The sequence below is a fragment of the Microchirus variegatus genome (assembly GCF_963457635.1).
Source record: "Microchirus variegatus genome assembly, chromosome: 11".
Classification (NCBI taxonomy): domain Eukaryota; kingdom Metazoa; phylum Chordata; class Actinopteri; order Pleuronectiformes; family Soleidae; genus Microchirus; species Microchirus variegatus.
The window spans coordinates 9398979-9417241 of NC_139812.1; the positions used below are offsets into that span (position 1 = coordinate 9398979).

The 18263-nt window shown below is 38.7% G+C and overlaps 1 protein-coding gene across 1 annotated transcript; it reads right to left on the reverse strand.

Annotated features, from left to right (window-relative positions):
* Nucleotides 1–248: 248 nt before the first annotated feature.
* wapla (WAPL cohesin release factor a) lies at nucleotides 249–16394 on the reverse strand. Its single transcript, XM_083897811.1, has 20 exons — nucleotides 16187–16394; nucleotides 15180–15589; nucleotides 13743–14466; nucleotides 12518–12834; nucleotides 12237–12361; nucleotides 11099–11194; nucleotides 10314–10523; nucleotides 9148–9284; nucleotides 8206–8317; nucleotides 7403–7633; nucleotides 7188–7299; nucleotides 6936–7033; nucleotides 6582–6658; nucleotides 5884–6059; nucleotides 5641–5756; nucleotides 5124–5354; nucleotides 4681–4882; nucleotides 3731–3819; nucleotides 3530–3625; nucleotides 249–2040 (listed from the first exon to the last, which is right to left on the reverse strand). Exons 2-20 carry the CDS (start codon nucleotides 15562–15564, stop codon nucleotides 1975–1977), a joined length of 3600 nt encoding a protein of 1199 aa, XP_083753937.1. The 5' UTR covers nucleotides 15565–15589; nucleotides 16187–16394; the 3' UTR covers nucleotides 249–1974.
* Nucleotides 16395–18263: the final 1869 nt, after the last annotated feature.

Below are 18263 nucleotides of genomic sequence, written 5' to 3' on the forward strand. Positions count from 1 at the left end.
GTAGCTCAGACTGCAAAAACAAAGCTCAACAATTCCAAGGAACAAAACACGGCGAGTATATTGAAAGTAGCAATTTTTTTTTGTTTTCATTTTGAGATACAACTATTTACACGTAACCAAAGACAATGTCCTTGAAACAGTACAAACTATTTTGCGATGTTTGTGTTTTTTTTTCTCCAAATGATAACTCAGAAATATTGTATAAAATAAAAATATCAGCTTCAGGGAAAAAAAGTAGTCTAAGCATTTTTAAATGTCCATTAACCACTATGTACAGAGTATTTACATGCAGACCAGAATTTGCAAAGGAATCAAAACAGTAAACGGTTGCAGGTGTGTTCACTGCAGCCTTACAAACCAGTTCCACCGCATCTGCTTATACAGGTTATGGCTGTCATTGAAATCAGTGATCGTACATTTGAGCAGTACAAGACGGAGGCGTTTTCAAAAGTCTGGGTTCATCATCACAAAGAAAACGACGTTGTGAAAGAATAAATAAGTAGGAGCTTAACGTGCCATGTTTGATGGAGACACACGATGATACAGGGAGTAAAAACATGAAGCTGCATGTGGCTGGACGCGGAAAATTCATGTGAAATAACGTAAGGATAACATGGCATTTCCCATGTAATTAAATGCATGTTTTATTGAAATTTGACGTGGTTTGAGGCCCAAACAATATTAATGAAGTCGGTTAAATCTGTGGTTACTATACATATCTGTCCAACCACTGAGCGGTGTCTCATGGGGTATATTATAATGAATCATGATGTGAAAGTTTACACACAAATGCTATGTCACGAGGTAAAGACTTTCCATTTACAAAGGAGAAATAAAAAAAAAAAGCATTAAATTAAATACATTAAAAAATAACTTCATGGTCAATTCAAAAGGGGAAGCACAACCATCAATTTCTTGTGAGAAATTTTCTTTTACGTTTGAGATTAAATGCATACTGTAATTACAAACTGTTGATGAATTAATCAAAATTTATATCTAAACAAACCAAAATTCATAATAGTGTGTCGTTTTCTCAGTTTTCATTATCTGTCAAATCAAGAAAATCCTATTAAAACCGGCTCATCACACAGCCCTAATTTTGTTAAAAGCAATTCATAACCTGGGTGGAAAAACAAAATGCCCTTGAGATAAAAAAACAAAAAAACAAAACTAAAAACATGAGAACTCCTATCTCCTCTTCTAACTCACATAGTTCGCTAAATGAATGAGTACAATGAAAACATTAAAATCAAAGCTGAAAAAAAAAGAAGACTCTTTCCCTTAAAACATTCAAGCCAACTGCAAACACACAGCTAAAATGGATGCATGTGTTCAAAATCATTTCACATACGTTTAAGAACAGAGATGTCACTAAAACATCCATGAAAATGATTGTTTTTCATGCTAATCAATGATTTCACCCTTGGCGTTGACATAGATGAGCAGAGATTAAAACGTGATCATCCATAAAATGTGATTCAAAGGTTCGTGCTCCAGCTGAGTGACCGAGAACGGAGACCTGACAATAGACAGGAGACTGACCCAGTGGCCCGTTGCCCTCAAACCTATTTTAGGAGTCCCTCTTTATGTTTGACATTCCACATTTGGAGCACCCAGAGGCCTCTACCCGATTCCCAGTTTCCTGAGGGTGAATCCTGAACCTTTCGAGTTTATCTGACTCTTCACTGCCACATTAGTTGAAGTAGAAGAACAACCAGCAGTTAGTTAAGCAGGGGCTTTGGTTGAGAGAGGAAGTGTCACTTTTGTACTTGCCTATTTTGTATTTGTGCATTTAAACGCACACCAGAGTATCTATCGGTGAAAATTCAGAGTGATCGCAGGATCATGTGAAGACACGGGAAAGCTGCTAAGACTCCAATGACCCCTTGTTGCTTCTGTTATGCAGAGGTACCAGAATAGCCTGGGATCCCTTTTCTGTGCAGTCAGAGTGTGAGTCCGCCGTCTGGCTGTCTGTTAACAGTGCTCCAGGTAGTCAATGACCCGCGAGATGGACTTTTGTCCCGTGGAGCCCATTTCACACTGGGAAGAAAATAAGAAAACCAAAAAACAGGAGTGTGAGAAGACCAACATGTGCTTCTCTGCTGATTGTCAAGTACGCTCGACCCTCTGGTCACATATATATTTATGACAGTTCACAGCTTCAGGTCTGACAGAGTAAATCACAACCAACACCACTATAAAATGTTTGGAACTGTTTAAACTGAAAAGTAATTCAAGCATCAACATAACTCCAACAGAATATACAATATAATTAGAGCTGAAACGATTAATCGATTACTAAATTAATCGGCAAATATTTTGATAATCGATAATCGGTTTGAAGCTTTTTTCATGATTAAAACAAGATTTCTGATTGTTTTAGCTTCTTAAATGTGAATATTCTTTGCTCCACATAACAAAGAAATCATTAAAACTGAATAGTTTTGGTTTGTGGACAAAACAAGACATTTAAGAACATCGTCATTTCCAGGTTTGACGAACACTGATCAACGATTTTTAACATTTTATGGACCAACCGATTCATCGATTAAATAATCGACAGATTAATCAATTATGAAAATAATCATTAGTTGCAGCTCTAAATATAATTGACTTAAATCGCAATAGAATACCAATTGTTTGTTTTCTATCCATAGACATTTTAAAACACAATAAATGTGAATTACTCAAACATTTGAAGAGAGGAGCTTGTGCTCCCCCCCTCAGTCCATGATAAAAACCTAAAAAATAAACATAGACTCCTGAATTTGTGTGTTTCTGACACACATGAATTATGTGAGAGAGAGTCTCTTTCTTTTGGTATTTTTTGGTGTTTACGTAGTCATAGAACACACCGTTTTGTGGGTCTTGGAAAAATTAGTGAAAATGCTGTAAAACCCTTGGCAGTTCTGCACTGAAAACAGCTGGCAGCCAATGAGTTAAGGTAGTTATTGTTGCTTGGACACAAACATTTAATTGATTATTTGTTCATGTCAATAGACATTTTTTATTATAATTGTCCATTACTGCCACAGCACTTCTGTCTCGATAACTTTTGAGCTGCTCAGAAATATCAGATTTTAGAAAAAGGGGAAATCAAGAGAAGCTTTTTCAAACAGGATATTGATCATATCAATTGCCTCTACAGCCATTTCAGACATTATGTTTTCCCAAATTGCTCCAGTAATGAGATAAATGTAAGTAAAAGCTTGTTTTTCCATCTGTTCCCTCGTATTTTTGGAGAAATTAGTTGCCGCCATAGTGCAATAGCAGCGATTATTTGATGGGAAAATGGAAATTAATCATTGTATGAAACCACTGGTCCTCAAAAAAGGTTATCTGTTCCAAGGCACACAAATCAATGAGACCAATTAAATGGCTTTTTGCAACTTCAGTAAAAATTGTTTAAGTTACGCTTGAGATTAAGGTTTTACAAAAAAAACACCTCTCAGTATGCAGGTTTCGAGTTCCATGCAAGATAATGAATCTAATCAATGTCAGCAAAGACTGTTCTGATAGTCGTACTCACCGTGAGGTTCATGAAACTCAAGAATTTCTTCAGCATTTCTGTCATGATGGAGAAATCCCCTTTTGGTAGATTAGTTCTCACAGTAGTCACATTTATCTGGAAGGGGGGGGGGGTACAGACAGGAAAATGGAAAACAACATTAATATTTTTGAGTGCATGAGAAACAATCTCCAATTGTAATGTGTGTCTGGATATTCTCACCTGGCTGCCCTGACACAGACAGCCCAACAGCAGAGCCGTGTAGGAGGCAACGATGCTGTCCTCCATATGTTTGCCCGCGTGCTGCAGAGCTACAGCAAACACAAGGCAAACAGAAAAACAGTCACTTTTACAGTCTGTTGTAGAGAGGAGTTTCAATCTCCTAGCAGTAACTTGAATAACAGCACAGTGTGAAAAACATTCAGGGAAATCTGCAGCAAAGCAATGAGACGGTCAGGTAATGGTTTATATGTGCTCATAACTAATTGATGCAGCTCGAGAAGGGGAATACTACAAATGTATGGACAAGAAACATAAACAAAAAACTCTGTCCTACTGCCTCACAGTAAACATGCTTTTTCTTGTCCCAGCTAATTAGCTGAGCTGTACAGAAGCAAATGAAGGTGCTGCCATGCAATAATCACATCTACAACATTTACCACATGTATCTAGATTTGAAAGATTTTAGCCTGAGCTTTACAGCCGAAATCCTCTGACCTATTACAGTTTCATAATGAACCCATCGTATTTTTACACTGCTCAGTGTTTCCCATACATTGATTTACATGTGGCCACTGCCCCGAGCCAATGTTTTTTTCTCATCTTATTGCAAAGCAAACACACTGTGCATTTATCAACTTAGCCACCCTAGTGGCACCAGGCTGTGTCTCACACAAGTAGCTATTTTTCTTTGGACACTGCATTGACTTTCATTTACTTGGACAGCCTGAAACAAACAAAGAGTTATCCCCAACTTTATGACGATGTTATTGCAAAGTCTGAACATGGCCTTGGGATAACTTTCCATGGTTACCCTGACACCAATTCACACAATAACTCATAATAACTGGTGAAGGGTGTTTAAAAACCTGCAACTTCTCACTGGTCAGTTATATCAAATGGATAAAGAGGTAAAAGGTCCAAAATAACCTTTTGTGTAGCGCTTCGCTTACCTTTATTTAGGTCCAACTCTTCATCCTCTTCCTCTTTCTTCTCGGGTTGGCTGTCATTGGTTTCAGACGCAACCCACTGGATCTCACCTGACGTCTCCTGCCACTCTCCGCTTTGGTCCAGTGCAGGCTTGGGCGCTTCGCTGATGAGGTCATCAGTTTTGGCTTCAGCCAAGATGGCAGCACGTTCTCTCTCCAGGAAGAACTAGAAATTAGATGGAAATTAAGACATCATTTCAAAGCACAAATGTAGACTGATTCAAAAGGCATAAGGTGAAGCAACATGACATGATAAAAGATAATTTTTGGCATATCGTCCAGCCCTCATGCATACAATACAGATTTATGGTCATGATTAAAAATCTTTTAATTGGGGAAAAAACATTTTGAATAACTCAATAAAATTAACAATAAAATATTTATTAATGAGTCCTGACAATACTAACCTTTACAAGTGCAGCTAGAGCACCAGAGGTTTGGGCCTTGTCATCGTCTTCTCCCTGAGCTTCAGCTGTGCTTGGAGGTGCCAACTCTGCCACCGTGTCCGACTGCGTTGGGTCAGCAGGTTGAATAAGGCTGTCTTCCAGACAGCTGTTGTCAACAGTGTACTCCATGTCCACCAGATAGTGGCGATTTCTTGAACTGTACTCAACAAGGTTTATTAGCAGACCAAGGCCCTGAAAGAGAAGAATATATTTTCAATAATTATGTGGTGGTCTTGTTTTACTACCTCTGCCAAGGAGGTTATGTTTTCCATCTTGTTTGTCTCCTTGTGAGCATCATAACTCAGAAATGTAAAGGATGGCTTTAAATAACGTTTTTGTAGAAATTTTGTAGGGATGTAGATCACGGCCCAAAGAACAAGTTATAAAAAAGTGTGTTGACACAGTGGGACACAGAGAAGCCTTGGCAGAGGTTTGCTCTCACAAAGTGCTTTCTCAAGTTCTGAAATATCACACTTACCAGTACTCGCACGTCAAAACGCTGTTCCTGGGGAATGTACCGTGGGACTCGGAGGACACAATTCAGAGCAGTCACTATTAGCTGTTCCTGCTCACCTGTTTTAGTGCTGCCCCATTCTGCAGACAACAATAACATTATTATTCATCTACACTAATATTAGTCATCCAAAAAGATCCAGATTAAAAAAACACATCAAACAAAAAGGGAAATGTAAGAAATATATAGGTTATAAAAGGAGAATACCATTGTCATGAGTGAGGTTAAGTAGCACTCCTATGATAGCCCGCATACAGTCCTCCACTGCCTTGCCCACATTACTGAAGCTGCAGTGGGGCAGTGTTGCACCAGACGATGACAGGGAGCTGTTGTTTAATGCCCTGCTGTACCGCTGGATCATATCCTCGCAGTAACGCAAAGCCCTAGGGAGAATAATAAAAATTGATGTGAGAAGTTAAAAGCAAAGTACAATGGCAGAAATGAGGGGCATTTTAAAGAAAACTAGCACGAGGATGAAAGAACAGAGGAACATAAGCAGAGATGAAGAGCAAGGAGACTCAAAACCACAAAATGAATTAATAACAATTAGTGGATTTGCATACAGGTCTAGTGATATTACATGTCAACCAGTGCAAACTAATAATCCAACTTTAATTAGTGGTTAAAGATAAGATCCACCTTTGCCTGTAATTACCATACACAGCATAGAATCTTATTAGCTAGCAATTACTAAATAATTAATGTAATTTTCTTTTGTTACACAAACCATTCCTTCATTTCTATTAAGTGTTATGTTTTATTTATTCATCTTCTAAATAACGTGAAAATTCCATACAACCATTTAGATACCGTTTCAAATAATGGAACAGTAGAATTATAATAAGTGCAAAAGGTAAACAGGAAGTACTGTATAAATGTCTGTGCCAAGTCAATAGGAGCCTCACCTGGCAGAGGAGACAATGAGTTGAGAGTCCTTGTACGCAATTAAGTAACGCTGGTTTTCTGGGTTCTGCACTGTTACCTGTTGACAGAAGATGAAAGAGAAATATAAACAATAGCAGGGAAAGTACATTATAAAGTCTGAAAGTCAAGAATCCAAAAACAAGGTGAGACTTCTGATCAATGGCATTTTAAGTGAGATAGTTGATAAGAGACAATCAGCTTTTTATTGTGTAACAATAAAATTTACCAGCCAATTCAGAGCCCTTGGTGCTCAATTACTCGCTATGCCCTTGAGTGTCACTTTTGTACGACTTTAATGCAGAGCAGAGAACCCACTTTGACAGAGCAGTACTTACACTTTCAAGCACTCTCAGACATCTCTCTGCCCCCCATAAAGATGCGACGAGGTTCTCCTTGTCATCCTCTTGGCTCAAATTCTGCACACACTCTTTCACTGTAGAAACACGGCGAACACAACATACATGACTATTACACCCTGGCAGCTACTTGAAAGTCAACAGCTGTTACAGTCATCCTGAAGCACACACATTAAAACAGTGACTAAATACCTGCTTTAACACAAGTGCAGCAGAATCCCACACACCCACCTTTGTCTACAATATGGTCCAAACCACCCAGTAGCCGCAGTTCTTCTTTGAACCAATCACCAGCTCTCTTAGAGGTAAGAGACAGTAATGTCTCCATGGCAAGGTGGCCAGTCTAAAAGAGAAAACACAATATGTAAATTCTGCATGACATTTAAAGTATATTTTTCAAATCTGCATGAACTTGATTTGCATTACACTTAAACTCTCCAACAAACCGTTATGTTTTCTAGGTCGAGATGCTTGTTGTGCACAGTCTCACACAGCTTCCTAATCTTCTCCTTGACCTTTGCAACCTCTTTTGGTGTGAGCTGATCCTGGTGAGCAGAGTAGTCCTGGTCTAGCTCCAGCAGCTTGATCATAAGCTCCAGACACGCCCTATCCAGATCCATGTTAAGTCGATCCCGACTCAGAATATACATCAGGGAAGCCGTGCACAGACCGAGGTTCTGATTAAACAATGGAAACAAGCATTAACAAAGTGGATAAAACAGGCAGATCAAAGGTGATCAACGCTGGGAAAAACGGGGAATAATCTTAACCCATTCTCCACCATTACTGGATACTTCTTGAATTCAGAAACAAAAGCTTTAATGGAAAGTAAAAGGGTAAGAGTAAGGATACCCCGCAGTTAAAAATATGGATGTACAACAAAGCTTGAGGCTTTAACTTGCAAAGTTTAATCTTTAAATAACATTATATATGAAGAAATTCAACATGCTCTTCATTAGCAAAAATTAATGAAGTGTGTTAATACAGACATTACAAACATCACGCTCTTAATTTAAAATTGAATACTGGTTAGTCGTTTCACACCATATGGGAATTGCTAATTACATAAGGAAAATTAAACTAGAGTAAAAATGCTGAGAATTTAGAAAGGTTGATAGAAGACAATCAAAACAGATCAGCATGTCTAAACAAGGACACTGTATATAGAATTTGCATAAATACATGCTTAGTTTTTAAGCAAGGCCAATGGATCAAACTCTGATTCAAGCAAAAATAAAGTTTCACTAACCGGATGCTGTGGTGCATCACTGATCATATTGAAAACCTGTGCCACTTTTCCTCTAGCCCGCAGGTGCATCCTGAAACCTGGCATGGCACACCTTGTAGCCAAGCTGATAATACTGGAGCAGGGAGAGAAAGAGAGAGACACACAGATGGGGAGAAACAAAGATTTACAGTAAAGTTGGATCAAATATTTATCAATTTTGTGTTGAATAACTAAGAAAACTTAGACATGTGGGACACCAAAATCCATATTACTATCCAATTTCCAATGCATTCCGTTTTGTATTTCTACTCGGTCAAAAATATGTATACCCCTATACAAGTCAAGTATTCCCCACAGCCATTTCTTTATATATAAAAAAACAAGGTTATCTTTCCAGAGTGGATTTTATTTCCATAATACAAAGGCTGAATATTTTGTCATACTACAAAAATACACATTTTATCCTGCCATAATTCAAATAGACTGTGAAAACATAAATAAGCCATAAAGGCAGGGCAGAGAAAATAGATAAAATATATTTATTCATAAACCTCAACAATAAAAATTAAAAGGATTAATCAAAAACTGCCACCTTTACATAGCACATGAAGAACTTAATTTAACGTACACACCATTTTATGTTGCTTCCCGTTGCTCTCTAATAGCTTTGCAATTGCCGTTTTGTTTACTTTAAGGACAGTTACATACAAATTACACACATCTGGTCATCTAAAGCAGTAGTTTCCCCAGTTGCTTCATTAAAAGACTAGCACTTGCTGAATTGAACAACTGTTAAGTGACAGGCATTGGTACCATTTCATCAATTCCACAAGGTAGATTGTAGGTTAAAAATCAGTACAATCAATGTGCCATTCAAAAAAAGGCAGACCATACTAATTGCATCTATATGCATGTAGAAAATCACAAAAAAAATGTTTTCTACATTTCCCCCCTCAAACTTACCTAAGGCATCTTGTGTTGAGTGGCTGACTGCTCTTCAACCCCGTCTCCAGGTACTCAAAGTCATCTGTGAACTCTTGATTCTCTCCAAACTCCACCACATCATTGAAGTGCTTTACATGCTGCACCACCGTGTATAGCTAGTGGAAGAGAGATGAGGTTAATTACAGCTAATTTGGCCGTAGTGCACTTGTCTATAGATATAATCAACTTGCACAAACACACATACACAAGCACATTAGGAGGAATGCGGTTATTGTTTACGTCCTCTCTACCGGTTTCATTATCAGCAACAGCTGACTGTTCCAATACCCTTGATCAGTCTGCTGAGCGTGTGGAGTAAGGGGCTTGATCAGCAGTTGATTCTGCTTGCCAATATCAACAGTCGTGCTGTGTGTGTGCTCAGTGTGACACACCTCAGCCTCAGACAACACCAGTGAGTAGTGGCAGTTTAGCTGAAACCATTTTACCTCATGGGATCTTTGACAAACAGATTGATTTGGAGCCAGAGAGCCCATTTGTAAATGACATGAGCTTTAGGGGAGTTTAGACTAACAGTCCCAAATGAAACCTCCAACATACAGCTGAGCAATTTCTTTAAATGCCATTAGCAAAGACTGCAATTTAATTGTTCTATATTTAGTCCCAAACAAAAAAATAACTAATAATGATAATAATTTAGGGGATATATCAGCAGAAACTGAATACAACAATTAAAATTGTGTTGAAATTTAGTAATCTGTTGCGTTTTTGTTACATTCCTCTTCCATGTTCGCCATGTTGTACCCAGATTCAGTTTCGCTGTTTCAGATACTGCTACTTCACCCCCAGATGTCACTAAATCCAACCCACTGTTTCATTGGTGATGTCCACCATCCTTTGATTCTATTACTCAATAATTTTGAAGGGAAGCTGAATTTTTTTTTTTTTTTTTAAATCCCAAATCAAATTGCAGTCAAAATACCCCTAAGAAAAATAACAATTATATATTTTCACCAACTTGCTCAGCCCTAATTTCAAATGTCTACAATGTTTTAACTGCATTATCAAACGTGTAAGCATTTGATAACAGCTTGTGCAAGAATAAAATAAGCATACAAATAAGAGTGCCTTTGCGACTCTGTTGTTAAGCTGACATCTAAAAATATGTTTGTGTTCTCAATATTTACCTCCTTGTGCTCCTTTCTGCATTTGAGTGCCGTGACGATATCCTGGTTGAGTCGTGTGGGGATGGTCTCTGACTTAATGACTTTGGGCGGAGGTGGAGGGGCTTTGAATAAGCCGTCATCTTTATGGGAGTTGCTGTCCTTGCTGCTGCTGCCGCCGCCGCTGCTGCTGCTGCTGCCACTGCTGCTGCTGCCGCTGCTCGTTAAAATGGCCTAAGGGGGGAAAAAGAGAAGAAATGGGACTCATACAAAAGCAACAAAAATCTGTTTAATAGCATGTCCGCAAGATTTACCACAGCTGAATATTTTGTCAAGTCTTTCAATTGTTGTTAACAGATGTCACATGCAGTGTTAACAACAACTTTAAATCCTAGTTGCCAGACTCTGGTTAGCTTATCTCTAAACAAAGACTTATTTCCATGGGATGAATTCAATGCAGAAAATACCATGCATTTGTCTTGGAAAAGCTCCACATGAACAGAAAGAGACGGATGAGAGTAATTAATACAGAACTGTTGACTGCCCAGAGACCAATAAACAATATCCCGGATTGTGGACAACGGGGCAGAGGGAATTCTGTGAACAAATGGTCCTGCTTATTAGAATTTGCTTTAGTTGCCTGCTTACTGTGGAAAATTAATGCATCCATTTCAAACAACGTTTAACATAAAATTCAGTTTCCCCCACTGATGTTCTAATCACAAGGCCCCCTGTTAGTTTGTAAAAACAAATAAAACACAGTAAATCTAAACACAACAGCTATAACCACAAAGCAAGTGATCTCTTACTGGGGCAGTTTGAGATCGAGAGAGGGGAGGCACTGGTATCTCTTGTGGTTCAGGTTGGTTCCAGTGGCGAGCATTATACACTGCCTTAGCAGGTGACTGAAAAACAAAACAATAAACAAAACATGTCACATGCCGTTTCTGTTCCTGGTACATCATTCATTTATAGGCAGAAAATCCATCATGGTAAAATCTTTCTCACAGCTAAAAATAAACATAGCTATAGGATTAAAAAAATACTATGTAAAAACAGCTCCATGTTAATGTCTATGAACCATTCTGGCTTAAAGCTTAAGTTATCATTGTGAATTATTACAAATGCACATATAAATGTTTTACAGTGTACTCGTGATGATAGACTGAGACAACAGCAGCCTCAGTGTGAAGCACAACAGTCCCCAAGCACACAAAACATTATCTTAAAATGACACATTGTGTGGCTCAAATATACATTACAAAAGACAATGTTTGGAGTTTTGTTGATGAACACCAAATGGACAGACGGCTCACAAATAACCAAAAGCCACAACAAAACAGGATTCAGATGAACAGAGCATATTTGGGAATTAAACCACAAATCAAAGCTGAGTTTAAGCGGTAATAGTCAAAACCCCATAATAATAAGCGTGTGCAAATGAATACAGAATTACTCCAACCATGTGAGACTGTTCACAAAATAATCCCTGGGCATCAGCATTCAGAGCCTCAAGTATGCAACAGTAGATCTAGCAGAACATATTGCAGTTGAATCACAAAACGACATTACATTAAATGAAATCCAAATAAATTTAGGTTTCAGTTGAGCGGTTTTCCCTCCTACTAGCATTATTTTTCTCCACTCTCTCCAATTACATCAGTCTATTTTGAGAAGAGCTGGGTATTTGGTTATGTAATTGATATTTAATCAACAAAAGTTACCAAGTTCACTGTGGTTGAGGGAAAGTCGTGACAGTTTAGATAACACACCTTGACCTGTCCATATTGAATGTAGACTCCTGTTGAACCAGAGTCGATTCAAATAGGTCAAGAGTTCCATGCTTGTTTTGTTTTAATTGTCTAAGTAATTACTAAAACCAAACCTAATGGGTAATTACTCAAAGACAATAGTTGCATAACGAAGGAAAACAATTGCCTTGTGTACCTTTTTAGGTCCGCTGAAGATCTTTTTCAGTCCACTGCCAGAGTATTTGTCACCCTGTTTCCCTGAGCGTCCTTTCTGCATGTCAGTGCCCCCAGGACTGGAGTCATCAGATAGGTCAAAAGCATCTGCAGGAAGAAACCAAATATATAAATAGACTGAAAAAAACACAATCATCGAAGCTCTACCAGGTATAGAACTACATTTTAAAAGTGAAGTTATGCTAAATGTAATTAAAAGAACAATCAAATAGGCTTTTATCCTTTTGACGTGGGTCAGCGCACCTGTGTTGCTGCTGGCTTGGCTGTCCTGAGAGTCACTGGTATGAGGGCTATCCACACTGGAGCTTAGAGCAGCCAAGGCTACCGCAGCCTTCTTGGCTGCCTTCTTCTCCTTGGCCTGAACGCTGTCATCATCACTGTCACTGTCGCTCTCACTCAGGTCATCAAAGCCAAAGTACTTGATCTTGTAATTACTCTTGCCCACCATGCTACCATCTGAACCGTCCTCGCCCTCCTGTTCCTCTTTCTCCTCAAAGCCAAAGAACTCTAGCTTGCTCTCGGCCTTGGTCTTCTTCGTCTTTGTCTGGGTGGGTCGGAATCTACAAAGATAAGGACAGAGGGATTTGCATCTACATGATTGTTTGTTTGTTTTTAGCAAGATTGTCTGAGAGGGGGAGAAAACGATCTTGAGGTACTTGGGTCAGCTTTTGGATAAGTGAACAAAAGGTTTTCAAAGTATAGCAGCAAAGAAAGACAAGACAGTGCAACTGCACAGACAACATAAGCTTAGAGAAAGATAGTTTCCTTTCGGATACTCATTATAAGGCATGCACTATAGCTACTAAGTAATGTGCATTTTGTGCTTCTTTATATCTCAACGTATTATTGCATATATGATAGTCTTAAGTTCGGAACAAGTGTCCAAAACCTCACTTTTAAAATTGTGAATGCAAAATGACATAATACAAAAGTGTTGTTCATGGTTTGCCCTGCCTTATTTTATTGTGTATGCATGGTGCTGCAACTCTGAAAATATTATAGATGCAAAATCTTGAATTATTTGCACAAACCAAGTTTCTAAAAAGATCAAACATATTTTGGATGTATTCTTTATTGAACTGTTCAAGAATATTGACCAGAGGATGAATGGAATTGAATTAATGCCTGGATAACTTTTCTATCCCCATTATCCATAATTGTTTTTTTTTGTTTGTTTTGTTTTAAATCAGTGTTCAGAGGACATAGGTACTGGCTGGGTTCCAAAGGGTAGTGATGGTTGGGGAATTTCAAATGATCCAATGTAAAGATTACTTTGGCAAGAATGACAATCTTTGAGCAATATTAGGAGCTAAGCCCTACCTTAAGTCAAACAACAAAGGAGTAGCTGTAAAAATGACACTGCACCCAACTGGGAAAATTAGCAATTATCCATACTTGCAGTTTAAACAGAATAGTGTTATTATGTCCATAAAGCAGGGGGTTGTATCAGAAAAAACACTGAGATTACCTTGCGGGTTTAGGTGGTGGAGCATCTGACTTCTTCTTCATCTGGCCTGCCTCTCCGACTTCAGCAGGAGCAGCTGGAGTGACCAGTTCTTCCGTGCTCCGTTCCATTGTGTCCTGAATAGTGACATTGCAGACTGATAGACAGGAAGGGTGCAGAACTGTGTAATCGCGCACCCTCCCACCACCCCTGCCCGGTGGCTTGGCTGCTGGCTTGGCTGCTGGTTTAGTACTGGTGGCACTACTACTTCCACTAGCAGAAAGGACACTGTTGGGTTGATTTGGGGTACTCACTGTTTCACTGGGTATATCACTGTTTTCAGCATGGTCAGAGGATGTGTTGCTAGATCGGGTAGGCCGCTGGTACTTCTTACAGTTAGAGGCCCTTAGAGTGAAAGGGGATGGGGGAATGTTGTCCACTGGTTCTGGTGGGGGCTCAGTGGAAGGCTCGAGGTGAGCACTTGTCATCTCTTCTGATGGCAACCCATCATAAGAGGAAGCTGTGTGGAAGTCTCTACCTCCACCCGGTGCGTCAGTGGACAGTTTAGAGGAGGCATCAATACTGGAAGAGGAAGAGATTGGCCTCTGGGATGCTATGACATTCTGACTATCAGAGGGCACTTTGTTTCTGACATAGGTCGTGCATGTAGGTTTCTGGTTGCTGTCTGGTGTGCTTTTGGACCAGGGCTGATTATTTTTAACAACCTTCTCCTCAAAGGTTTGCTTGCCTACAAAAGGAAGAAGAAAATCACAAATGGTCACATTAAAAACTGATCAGAAGTGACATTCTCTTAGTAGGTCAGTCAAATTATTATTATTAATCCAGTAGTTAATTGCAATGAATCAGATTTAAACCACACGTTAAAAACTATTGTGAATTGTAAATGAACACATTTTAAAGTCTATAACAAACATGTTAAGCAACCTTTATGAGTCTGTGAAACTAATGTACATAAGGTTACTTCATGAACTTTATTGGATTATTATTATGATCAAAAGTGCAATAAGAGGGATTGCTGAGGTAACACACTGCCTACTTCAAAAATGTTAACAGAGAACAAGCAGAACCTTTTCTCAACATCTCTCAACAGTGATGCAGCTTAATTGTGTTATTTATTTAACTTCCTGACAAAGTGACTGAGCCAAATTCTTTTCCCCAAAGTTTTATGATCAGCCGTTTGTGTGACAAGTGTGAAAACTGACCAACCCCCCTCTCTCTGAGCAAGCAGCTGTGTTTGCACATTCACACATGCACTCCATGTGAGACTACACAAGAATTACACCATTAAAATAAAATGTTATGTCACTAATTAATCATGAGTAATGATTGATGCTGACATTCCCTTATTTGTATGTGTTTGTATGGAGCGGATTACTTCTGATGTGAAGCTGAAGCATTTGTCTGGATGCAAATTGTTAGGTGCTGGAAACACTTTCTTACTTGTGAACGTAGTAGCCACTGAGCTTGCAGAAGTCTGTGCAGATGTCACAACAGTGGCTGTCCCACCACTCTGTACTGCAGTTTTCTTAGCACCGTCACCTTCATTGACTTTCACCTGCGATATACTATGAGAGGACACTGTCTTGGACTCATCATCACTGTCAAACCCAAATGGGTCTTCTTCACTGTCGCTATCCTCAAGCCTGGGCCTCTTGGAAAGCTCATCAGTTTTCATCATTGGCCTTTTGGCTCCCAGCTGAGCCTTGTAGGTGGTGTCCCCCCATTTGGTTGTCAGAGTAGACCTTTTATTGGAGAAGACCTCTTCAAATTTCGAATTAGCCTCTCCACCCTTCCGGTTGTACGTTTTGCCAAATCTGGATGTCATGTTGATATGTTGTGTTACATATTCCCTGTGAAAAAAAAACCGCAACATTTTTATTTTCACAAATTAAATACAACATATCGCTCCAGTTTGTTGATGAACAGACGGTATGTGGCCTGACAGTAAAGTGTAACATTTACTTAGCCTAGGCGGCGACGTGTTTTATAAACAGGGGAAACTGTACGAGATTTGTGATTTGTAATTTGTAATTCCAGTTCGATAAGTCAACAGCTGGTTAGCATGGCTAACTCAAGCATCCTGGCTTTGAAATAACACGATCTGTCGTATGTGCGCAATACATCAGGAAGCTAAAGTAAGTCAGATGTACTTAAATTAAAGATTTAATTGTGTCTCCTTGACGTCACGTCATTGGCAGAATTAGCTGAACAGAGTCTGTTAACTCAACACAAGCCTGCTGCAGCTTGCAAAGTTAAAAAGTTAGCCATTAGCACAAACACTACTACGTACGCTAATGCTAACTCCCCATTTACACCCCCAGTGACTGCATCGAATGTCGGAATAGTTTGAATTATATATGTGCTGTCGATAACTTCAAAGGCGCATTTATGTGCAGATATTACGGTAATCATGTGAAGTACACGAGAGTAGTGGCGCACACTCTTACCTTTCAACTCATGCGATTCGGCTACCTGGCCGCTTGTTTTTTAGCCAACCGGCTAGGCCTGTCACACAAATGAAGCGGTAAAGTCCGTTCAACGTTGTAGAAACAACACTAGAAACTCGTCTATATCCCGAATATATCCCCTAGCACACTGTTATTCACGAGATAAAATTATCCTAAACGCACCCGTTGCTACTAGAGTTTTTATAAAGTAAATAATCTGGACATTTTGCAATTTCTAGTGCAACCGACGGCCATTAAAATGTCCCTCCCTCCTCGCATTCTAGCAAGACCTACATGTTGTGCGATGCACGGAGTGAATTGACCAATGAACAACAAGGATGATTTTATGTCTTCTAGCAAACGCGACTGTGATTGGTTTAAAGCAGACGTCATAGAAACTCTAGGGGGCGCTGGAGGACCACATTTGTAGATTTTTTCTTTTTTCTTGAAGATGTGCCAAAGAAAAGCAATAGTGTAGACCACTGACGAACATTTGCGTGACACTGCGCACCGTTAACTTTAACAACACGAGTAACACCTTAACCAATTACTCTTCCCATATTTCTCAAATGTGATTTATAAAAGTTGCTAATCTGACGGTGGTGTAACGCAATGACTTCCTGCTTTGTTCCTTGTTTTGTACCTTACAGCATCAGACTTGTACAACTACAAAAAAAGAGGTCAAATTATTATATATGACTTCCTACTTGACTATATTTACCCTACAGCTTCAGTTTTTGTATACAAAACTAAATACAATACAAAAAAGAGGTCAAAATGTAAATGAAATACTATTAAAAAAGAAATAGCGCCATTACCGAAAGATTTGCCAGGTTTCTTTAATAAGTGCTTTAGGCAAACATGTAAATAGGAATATGTAATACTTCCTTGTCCACTTACTGAATATTTTGAAATTGTATTATATATATATATTTATTTTTTATTTTTTATTTTTTTAAGAAAAACCCTTGCGGTCTGGACCAACGAACACATCACTCTATTAAATTAATAGGAGTCTCTCACTGTCTTTGGAATACAACTCAAAATAATAATAATGATAAATCAATCATTCCCTTTACTGACTACAAATGTAATATCCTGCTTATACCAACATATTAATACATGCCTATTAGTGATCCACTGACATAATAACAAGTATGCTGCATTGTAATAGTATGTACTATAGTATAATCACATTAGGCTGGTGGAATGGATGTCAGAGACTGATAACGGTCCAATAGAATTTTGATGTAGAAACACTGCATATTGCTGTTAATCACTAATAGTTTTTGATTGTTTTGTTTTTCTGATGAAACTATAATTCAAAACCCATAAAGTCAAACATATTTGTATTTAAAGGATATATCTTCAAAAATGGGTGACAATTTTGGAATTTTGGAATTGGAAACACACACACTTTCATACAGTATGCATGCATTCTGGACACAGAAAGCATACACATCAACAATAGTGGATCTGGTATGGGGTCCAGATGGTGTCAATTAATTTAAAAAAAGTGTGTTGTAAACTTTCCAGATCTGTGGTGCAAAATAGTCCCAACTGTATCAACACTGAAATGGCCATTTGTCAGCCTAGACCGACATCCGAACATCTCCTCCCAAGTGTGTACATTCTCATAAAGAGAGAAAAGATGGAGACACCTGTTAGAAAATGGCTCGTCTCCGTTTGAAAACTTAAAGCCACTAATTTCCCAAGAGAGACGTTTTAAATGTTTGTTAGTTTCTCTTCTCATCTCACCGAAAGAAAATACAATAACTCCTACAGTCATATACAACACGTCAGTGGGTCACAGTTGAACCAGTTATGTCACCTGCAGCTGTTCTCTGTATTACCATTACATCACGATTGTAATAGTCAAGAGGAAAATCTGTCTCAGTCCCTGTCACAATTAATCTAATGATCAGACACTTTCAAAGTCACTAGGTTTCTACAATCATGATGCCACAGTTGGAAAACAATGACATTTTAACAGCTGATGTATAATCGCTGTTAAACTTATCTTTTTGACATACTATTACTCAGAGGTGGTGAGGTAATATGGCCATGTCCTGGCCGA

What these genes read in the sequence shown, in the direction of transcription:
- wapla (XM_083897811.1), bottom strand. Translation starts at nt 15,564, where the DNA reads ATGACATCCAGATTTGGCAAAACGTACAACCGGAAGGGTGGAGAGGCT. An exon ending in GTCTGAGAGTGCTTGAAAGT is followed by an intron (nt 6,659 to 6,935) that starts GTAAGTACTGCT and finishes TTCTGTCAACAG; the next exon opens with GTAACAGTGCAGAACCCAGA. An exon ending in TAACCTCACTCATGACAATG is followed by an intron (nt 5,757 to 5,883) that starts GTATTCTCCTTT and finishes TGTTGTCTGCAG; the next exon opens with AATGGGGCAGCACTAAAACA.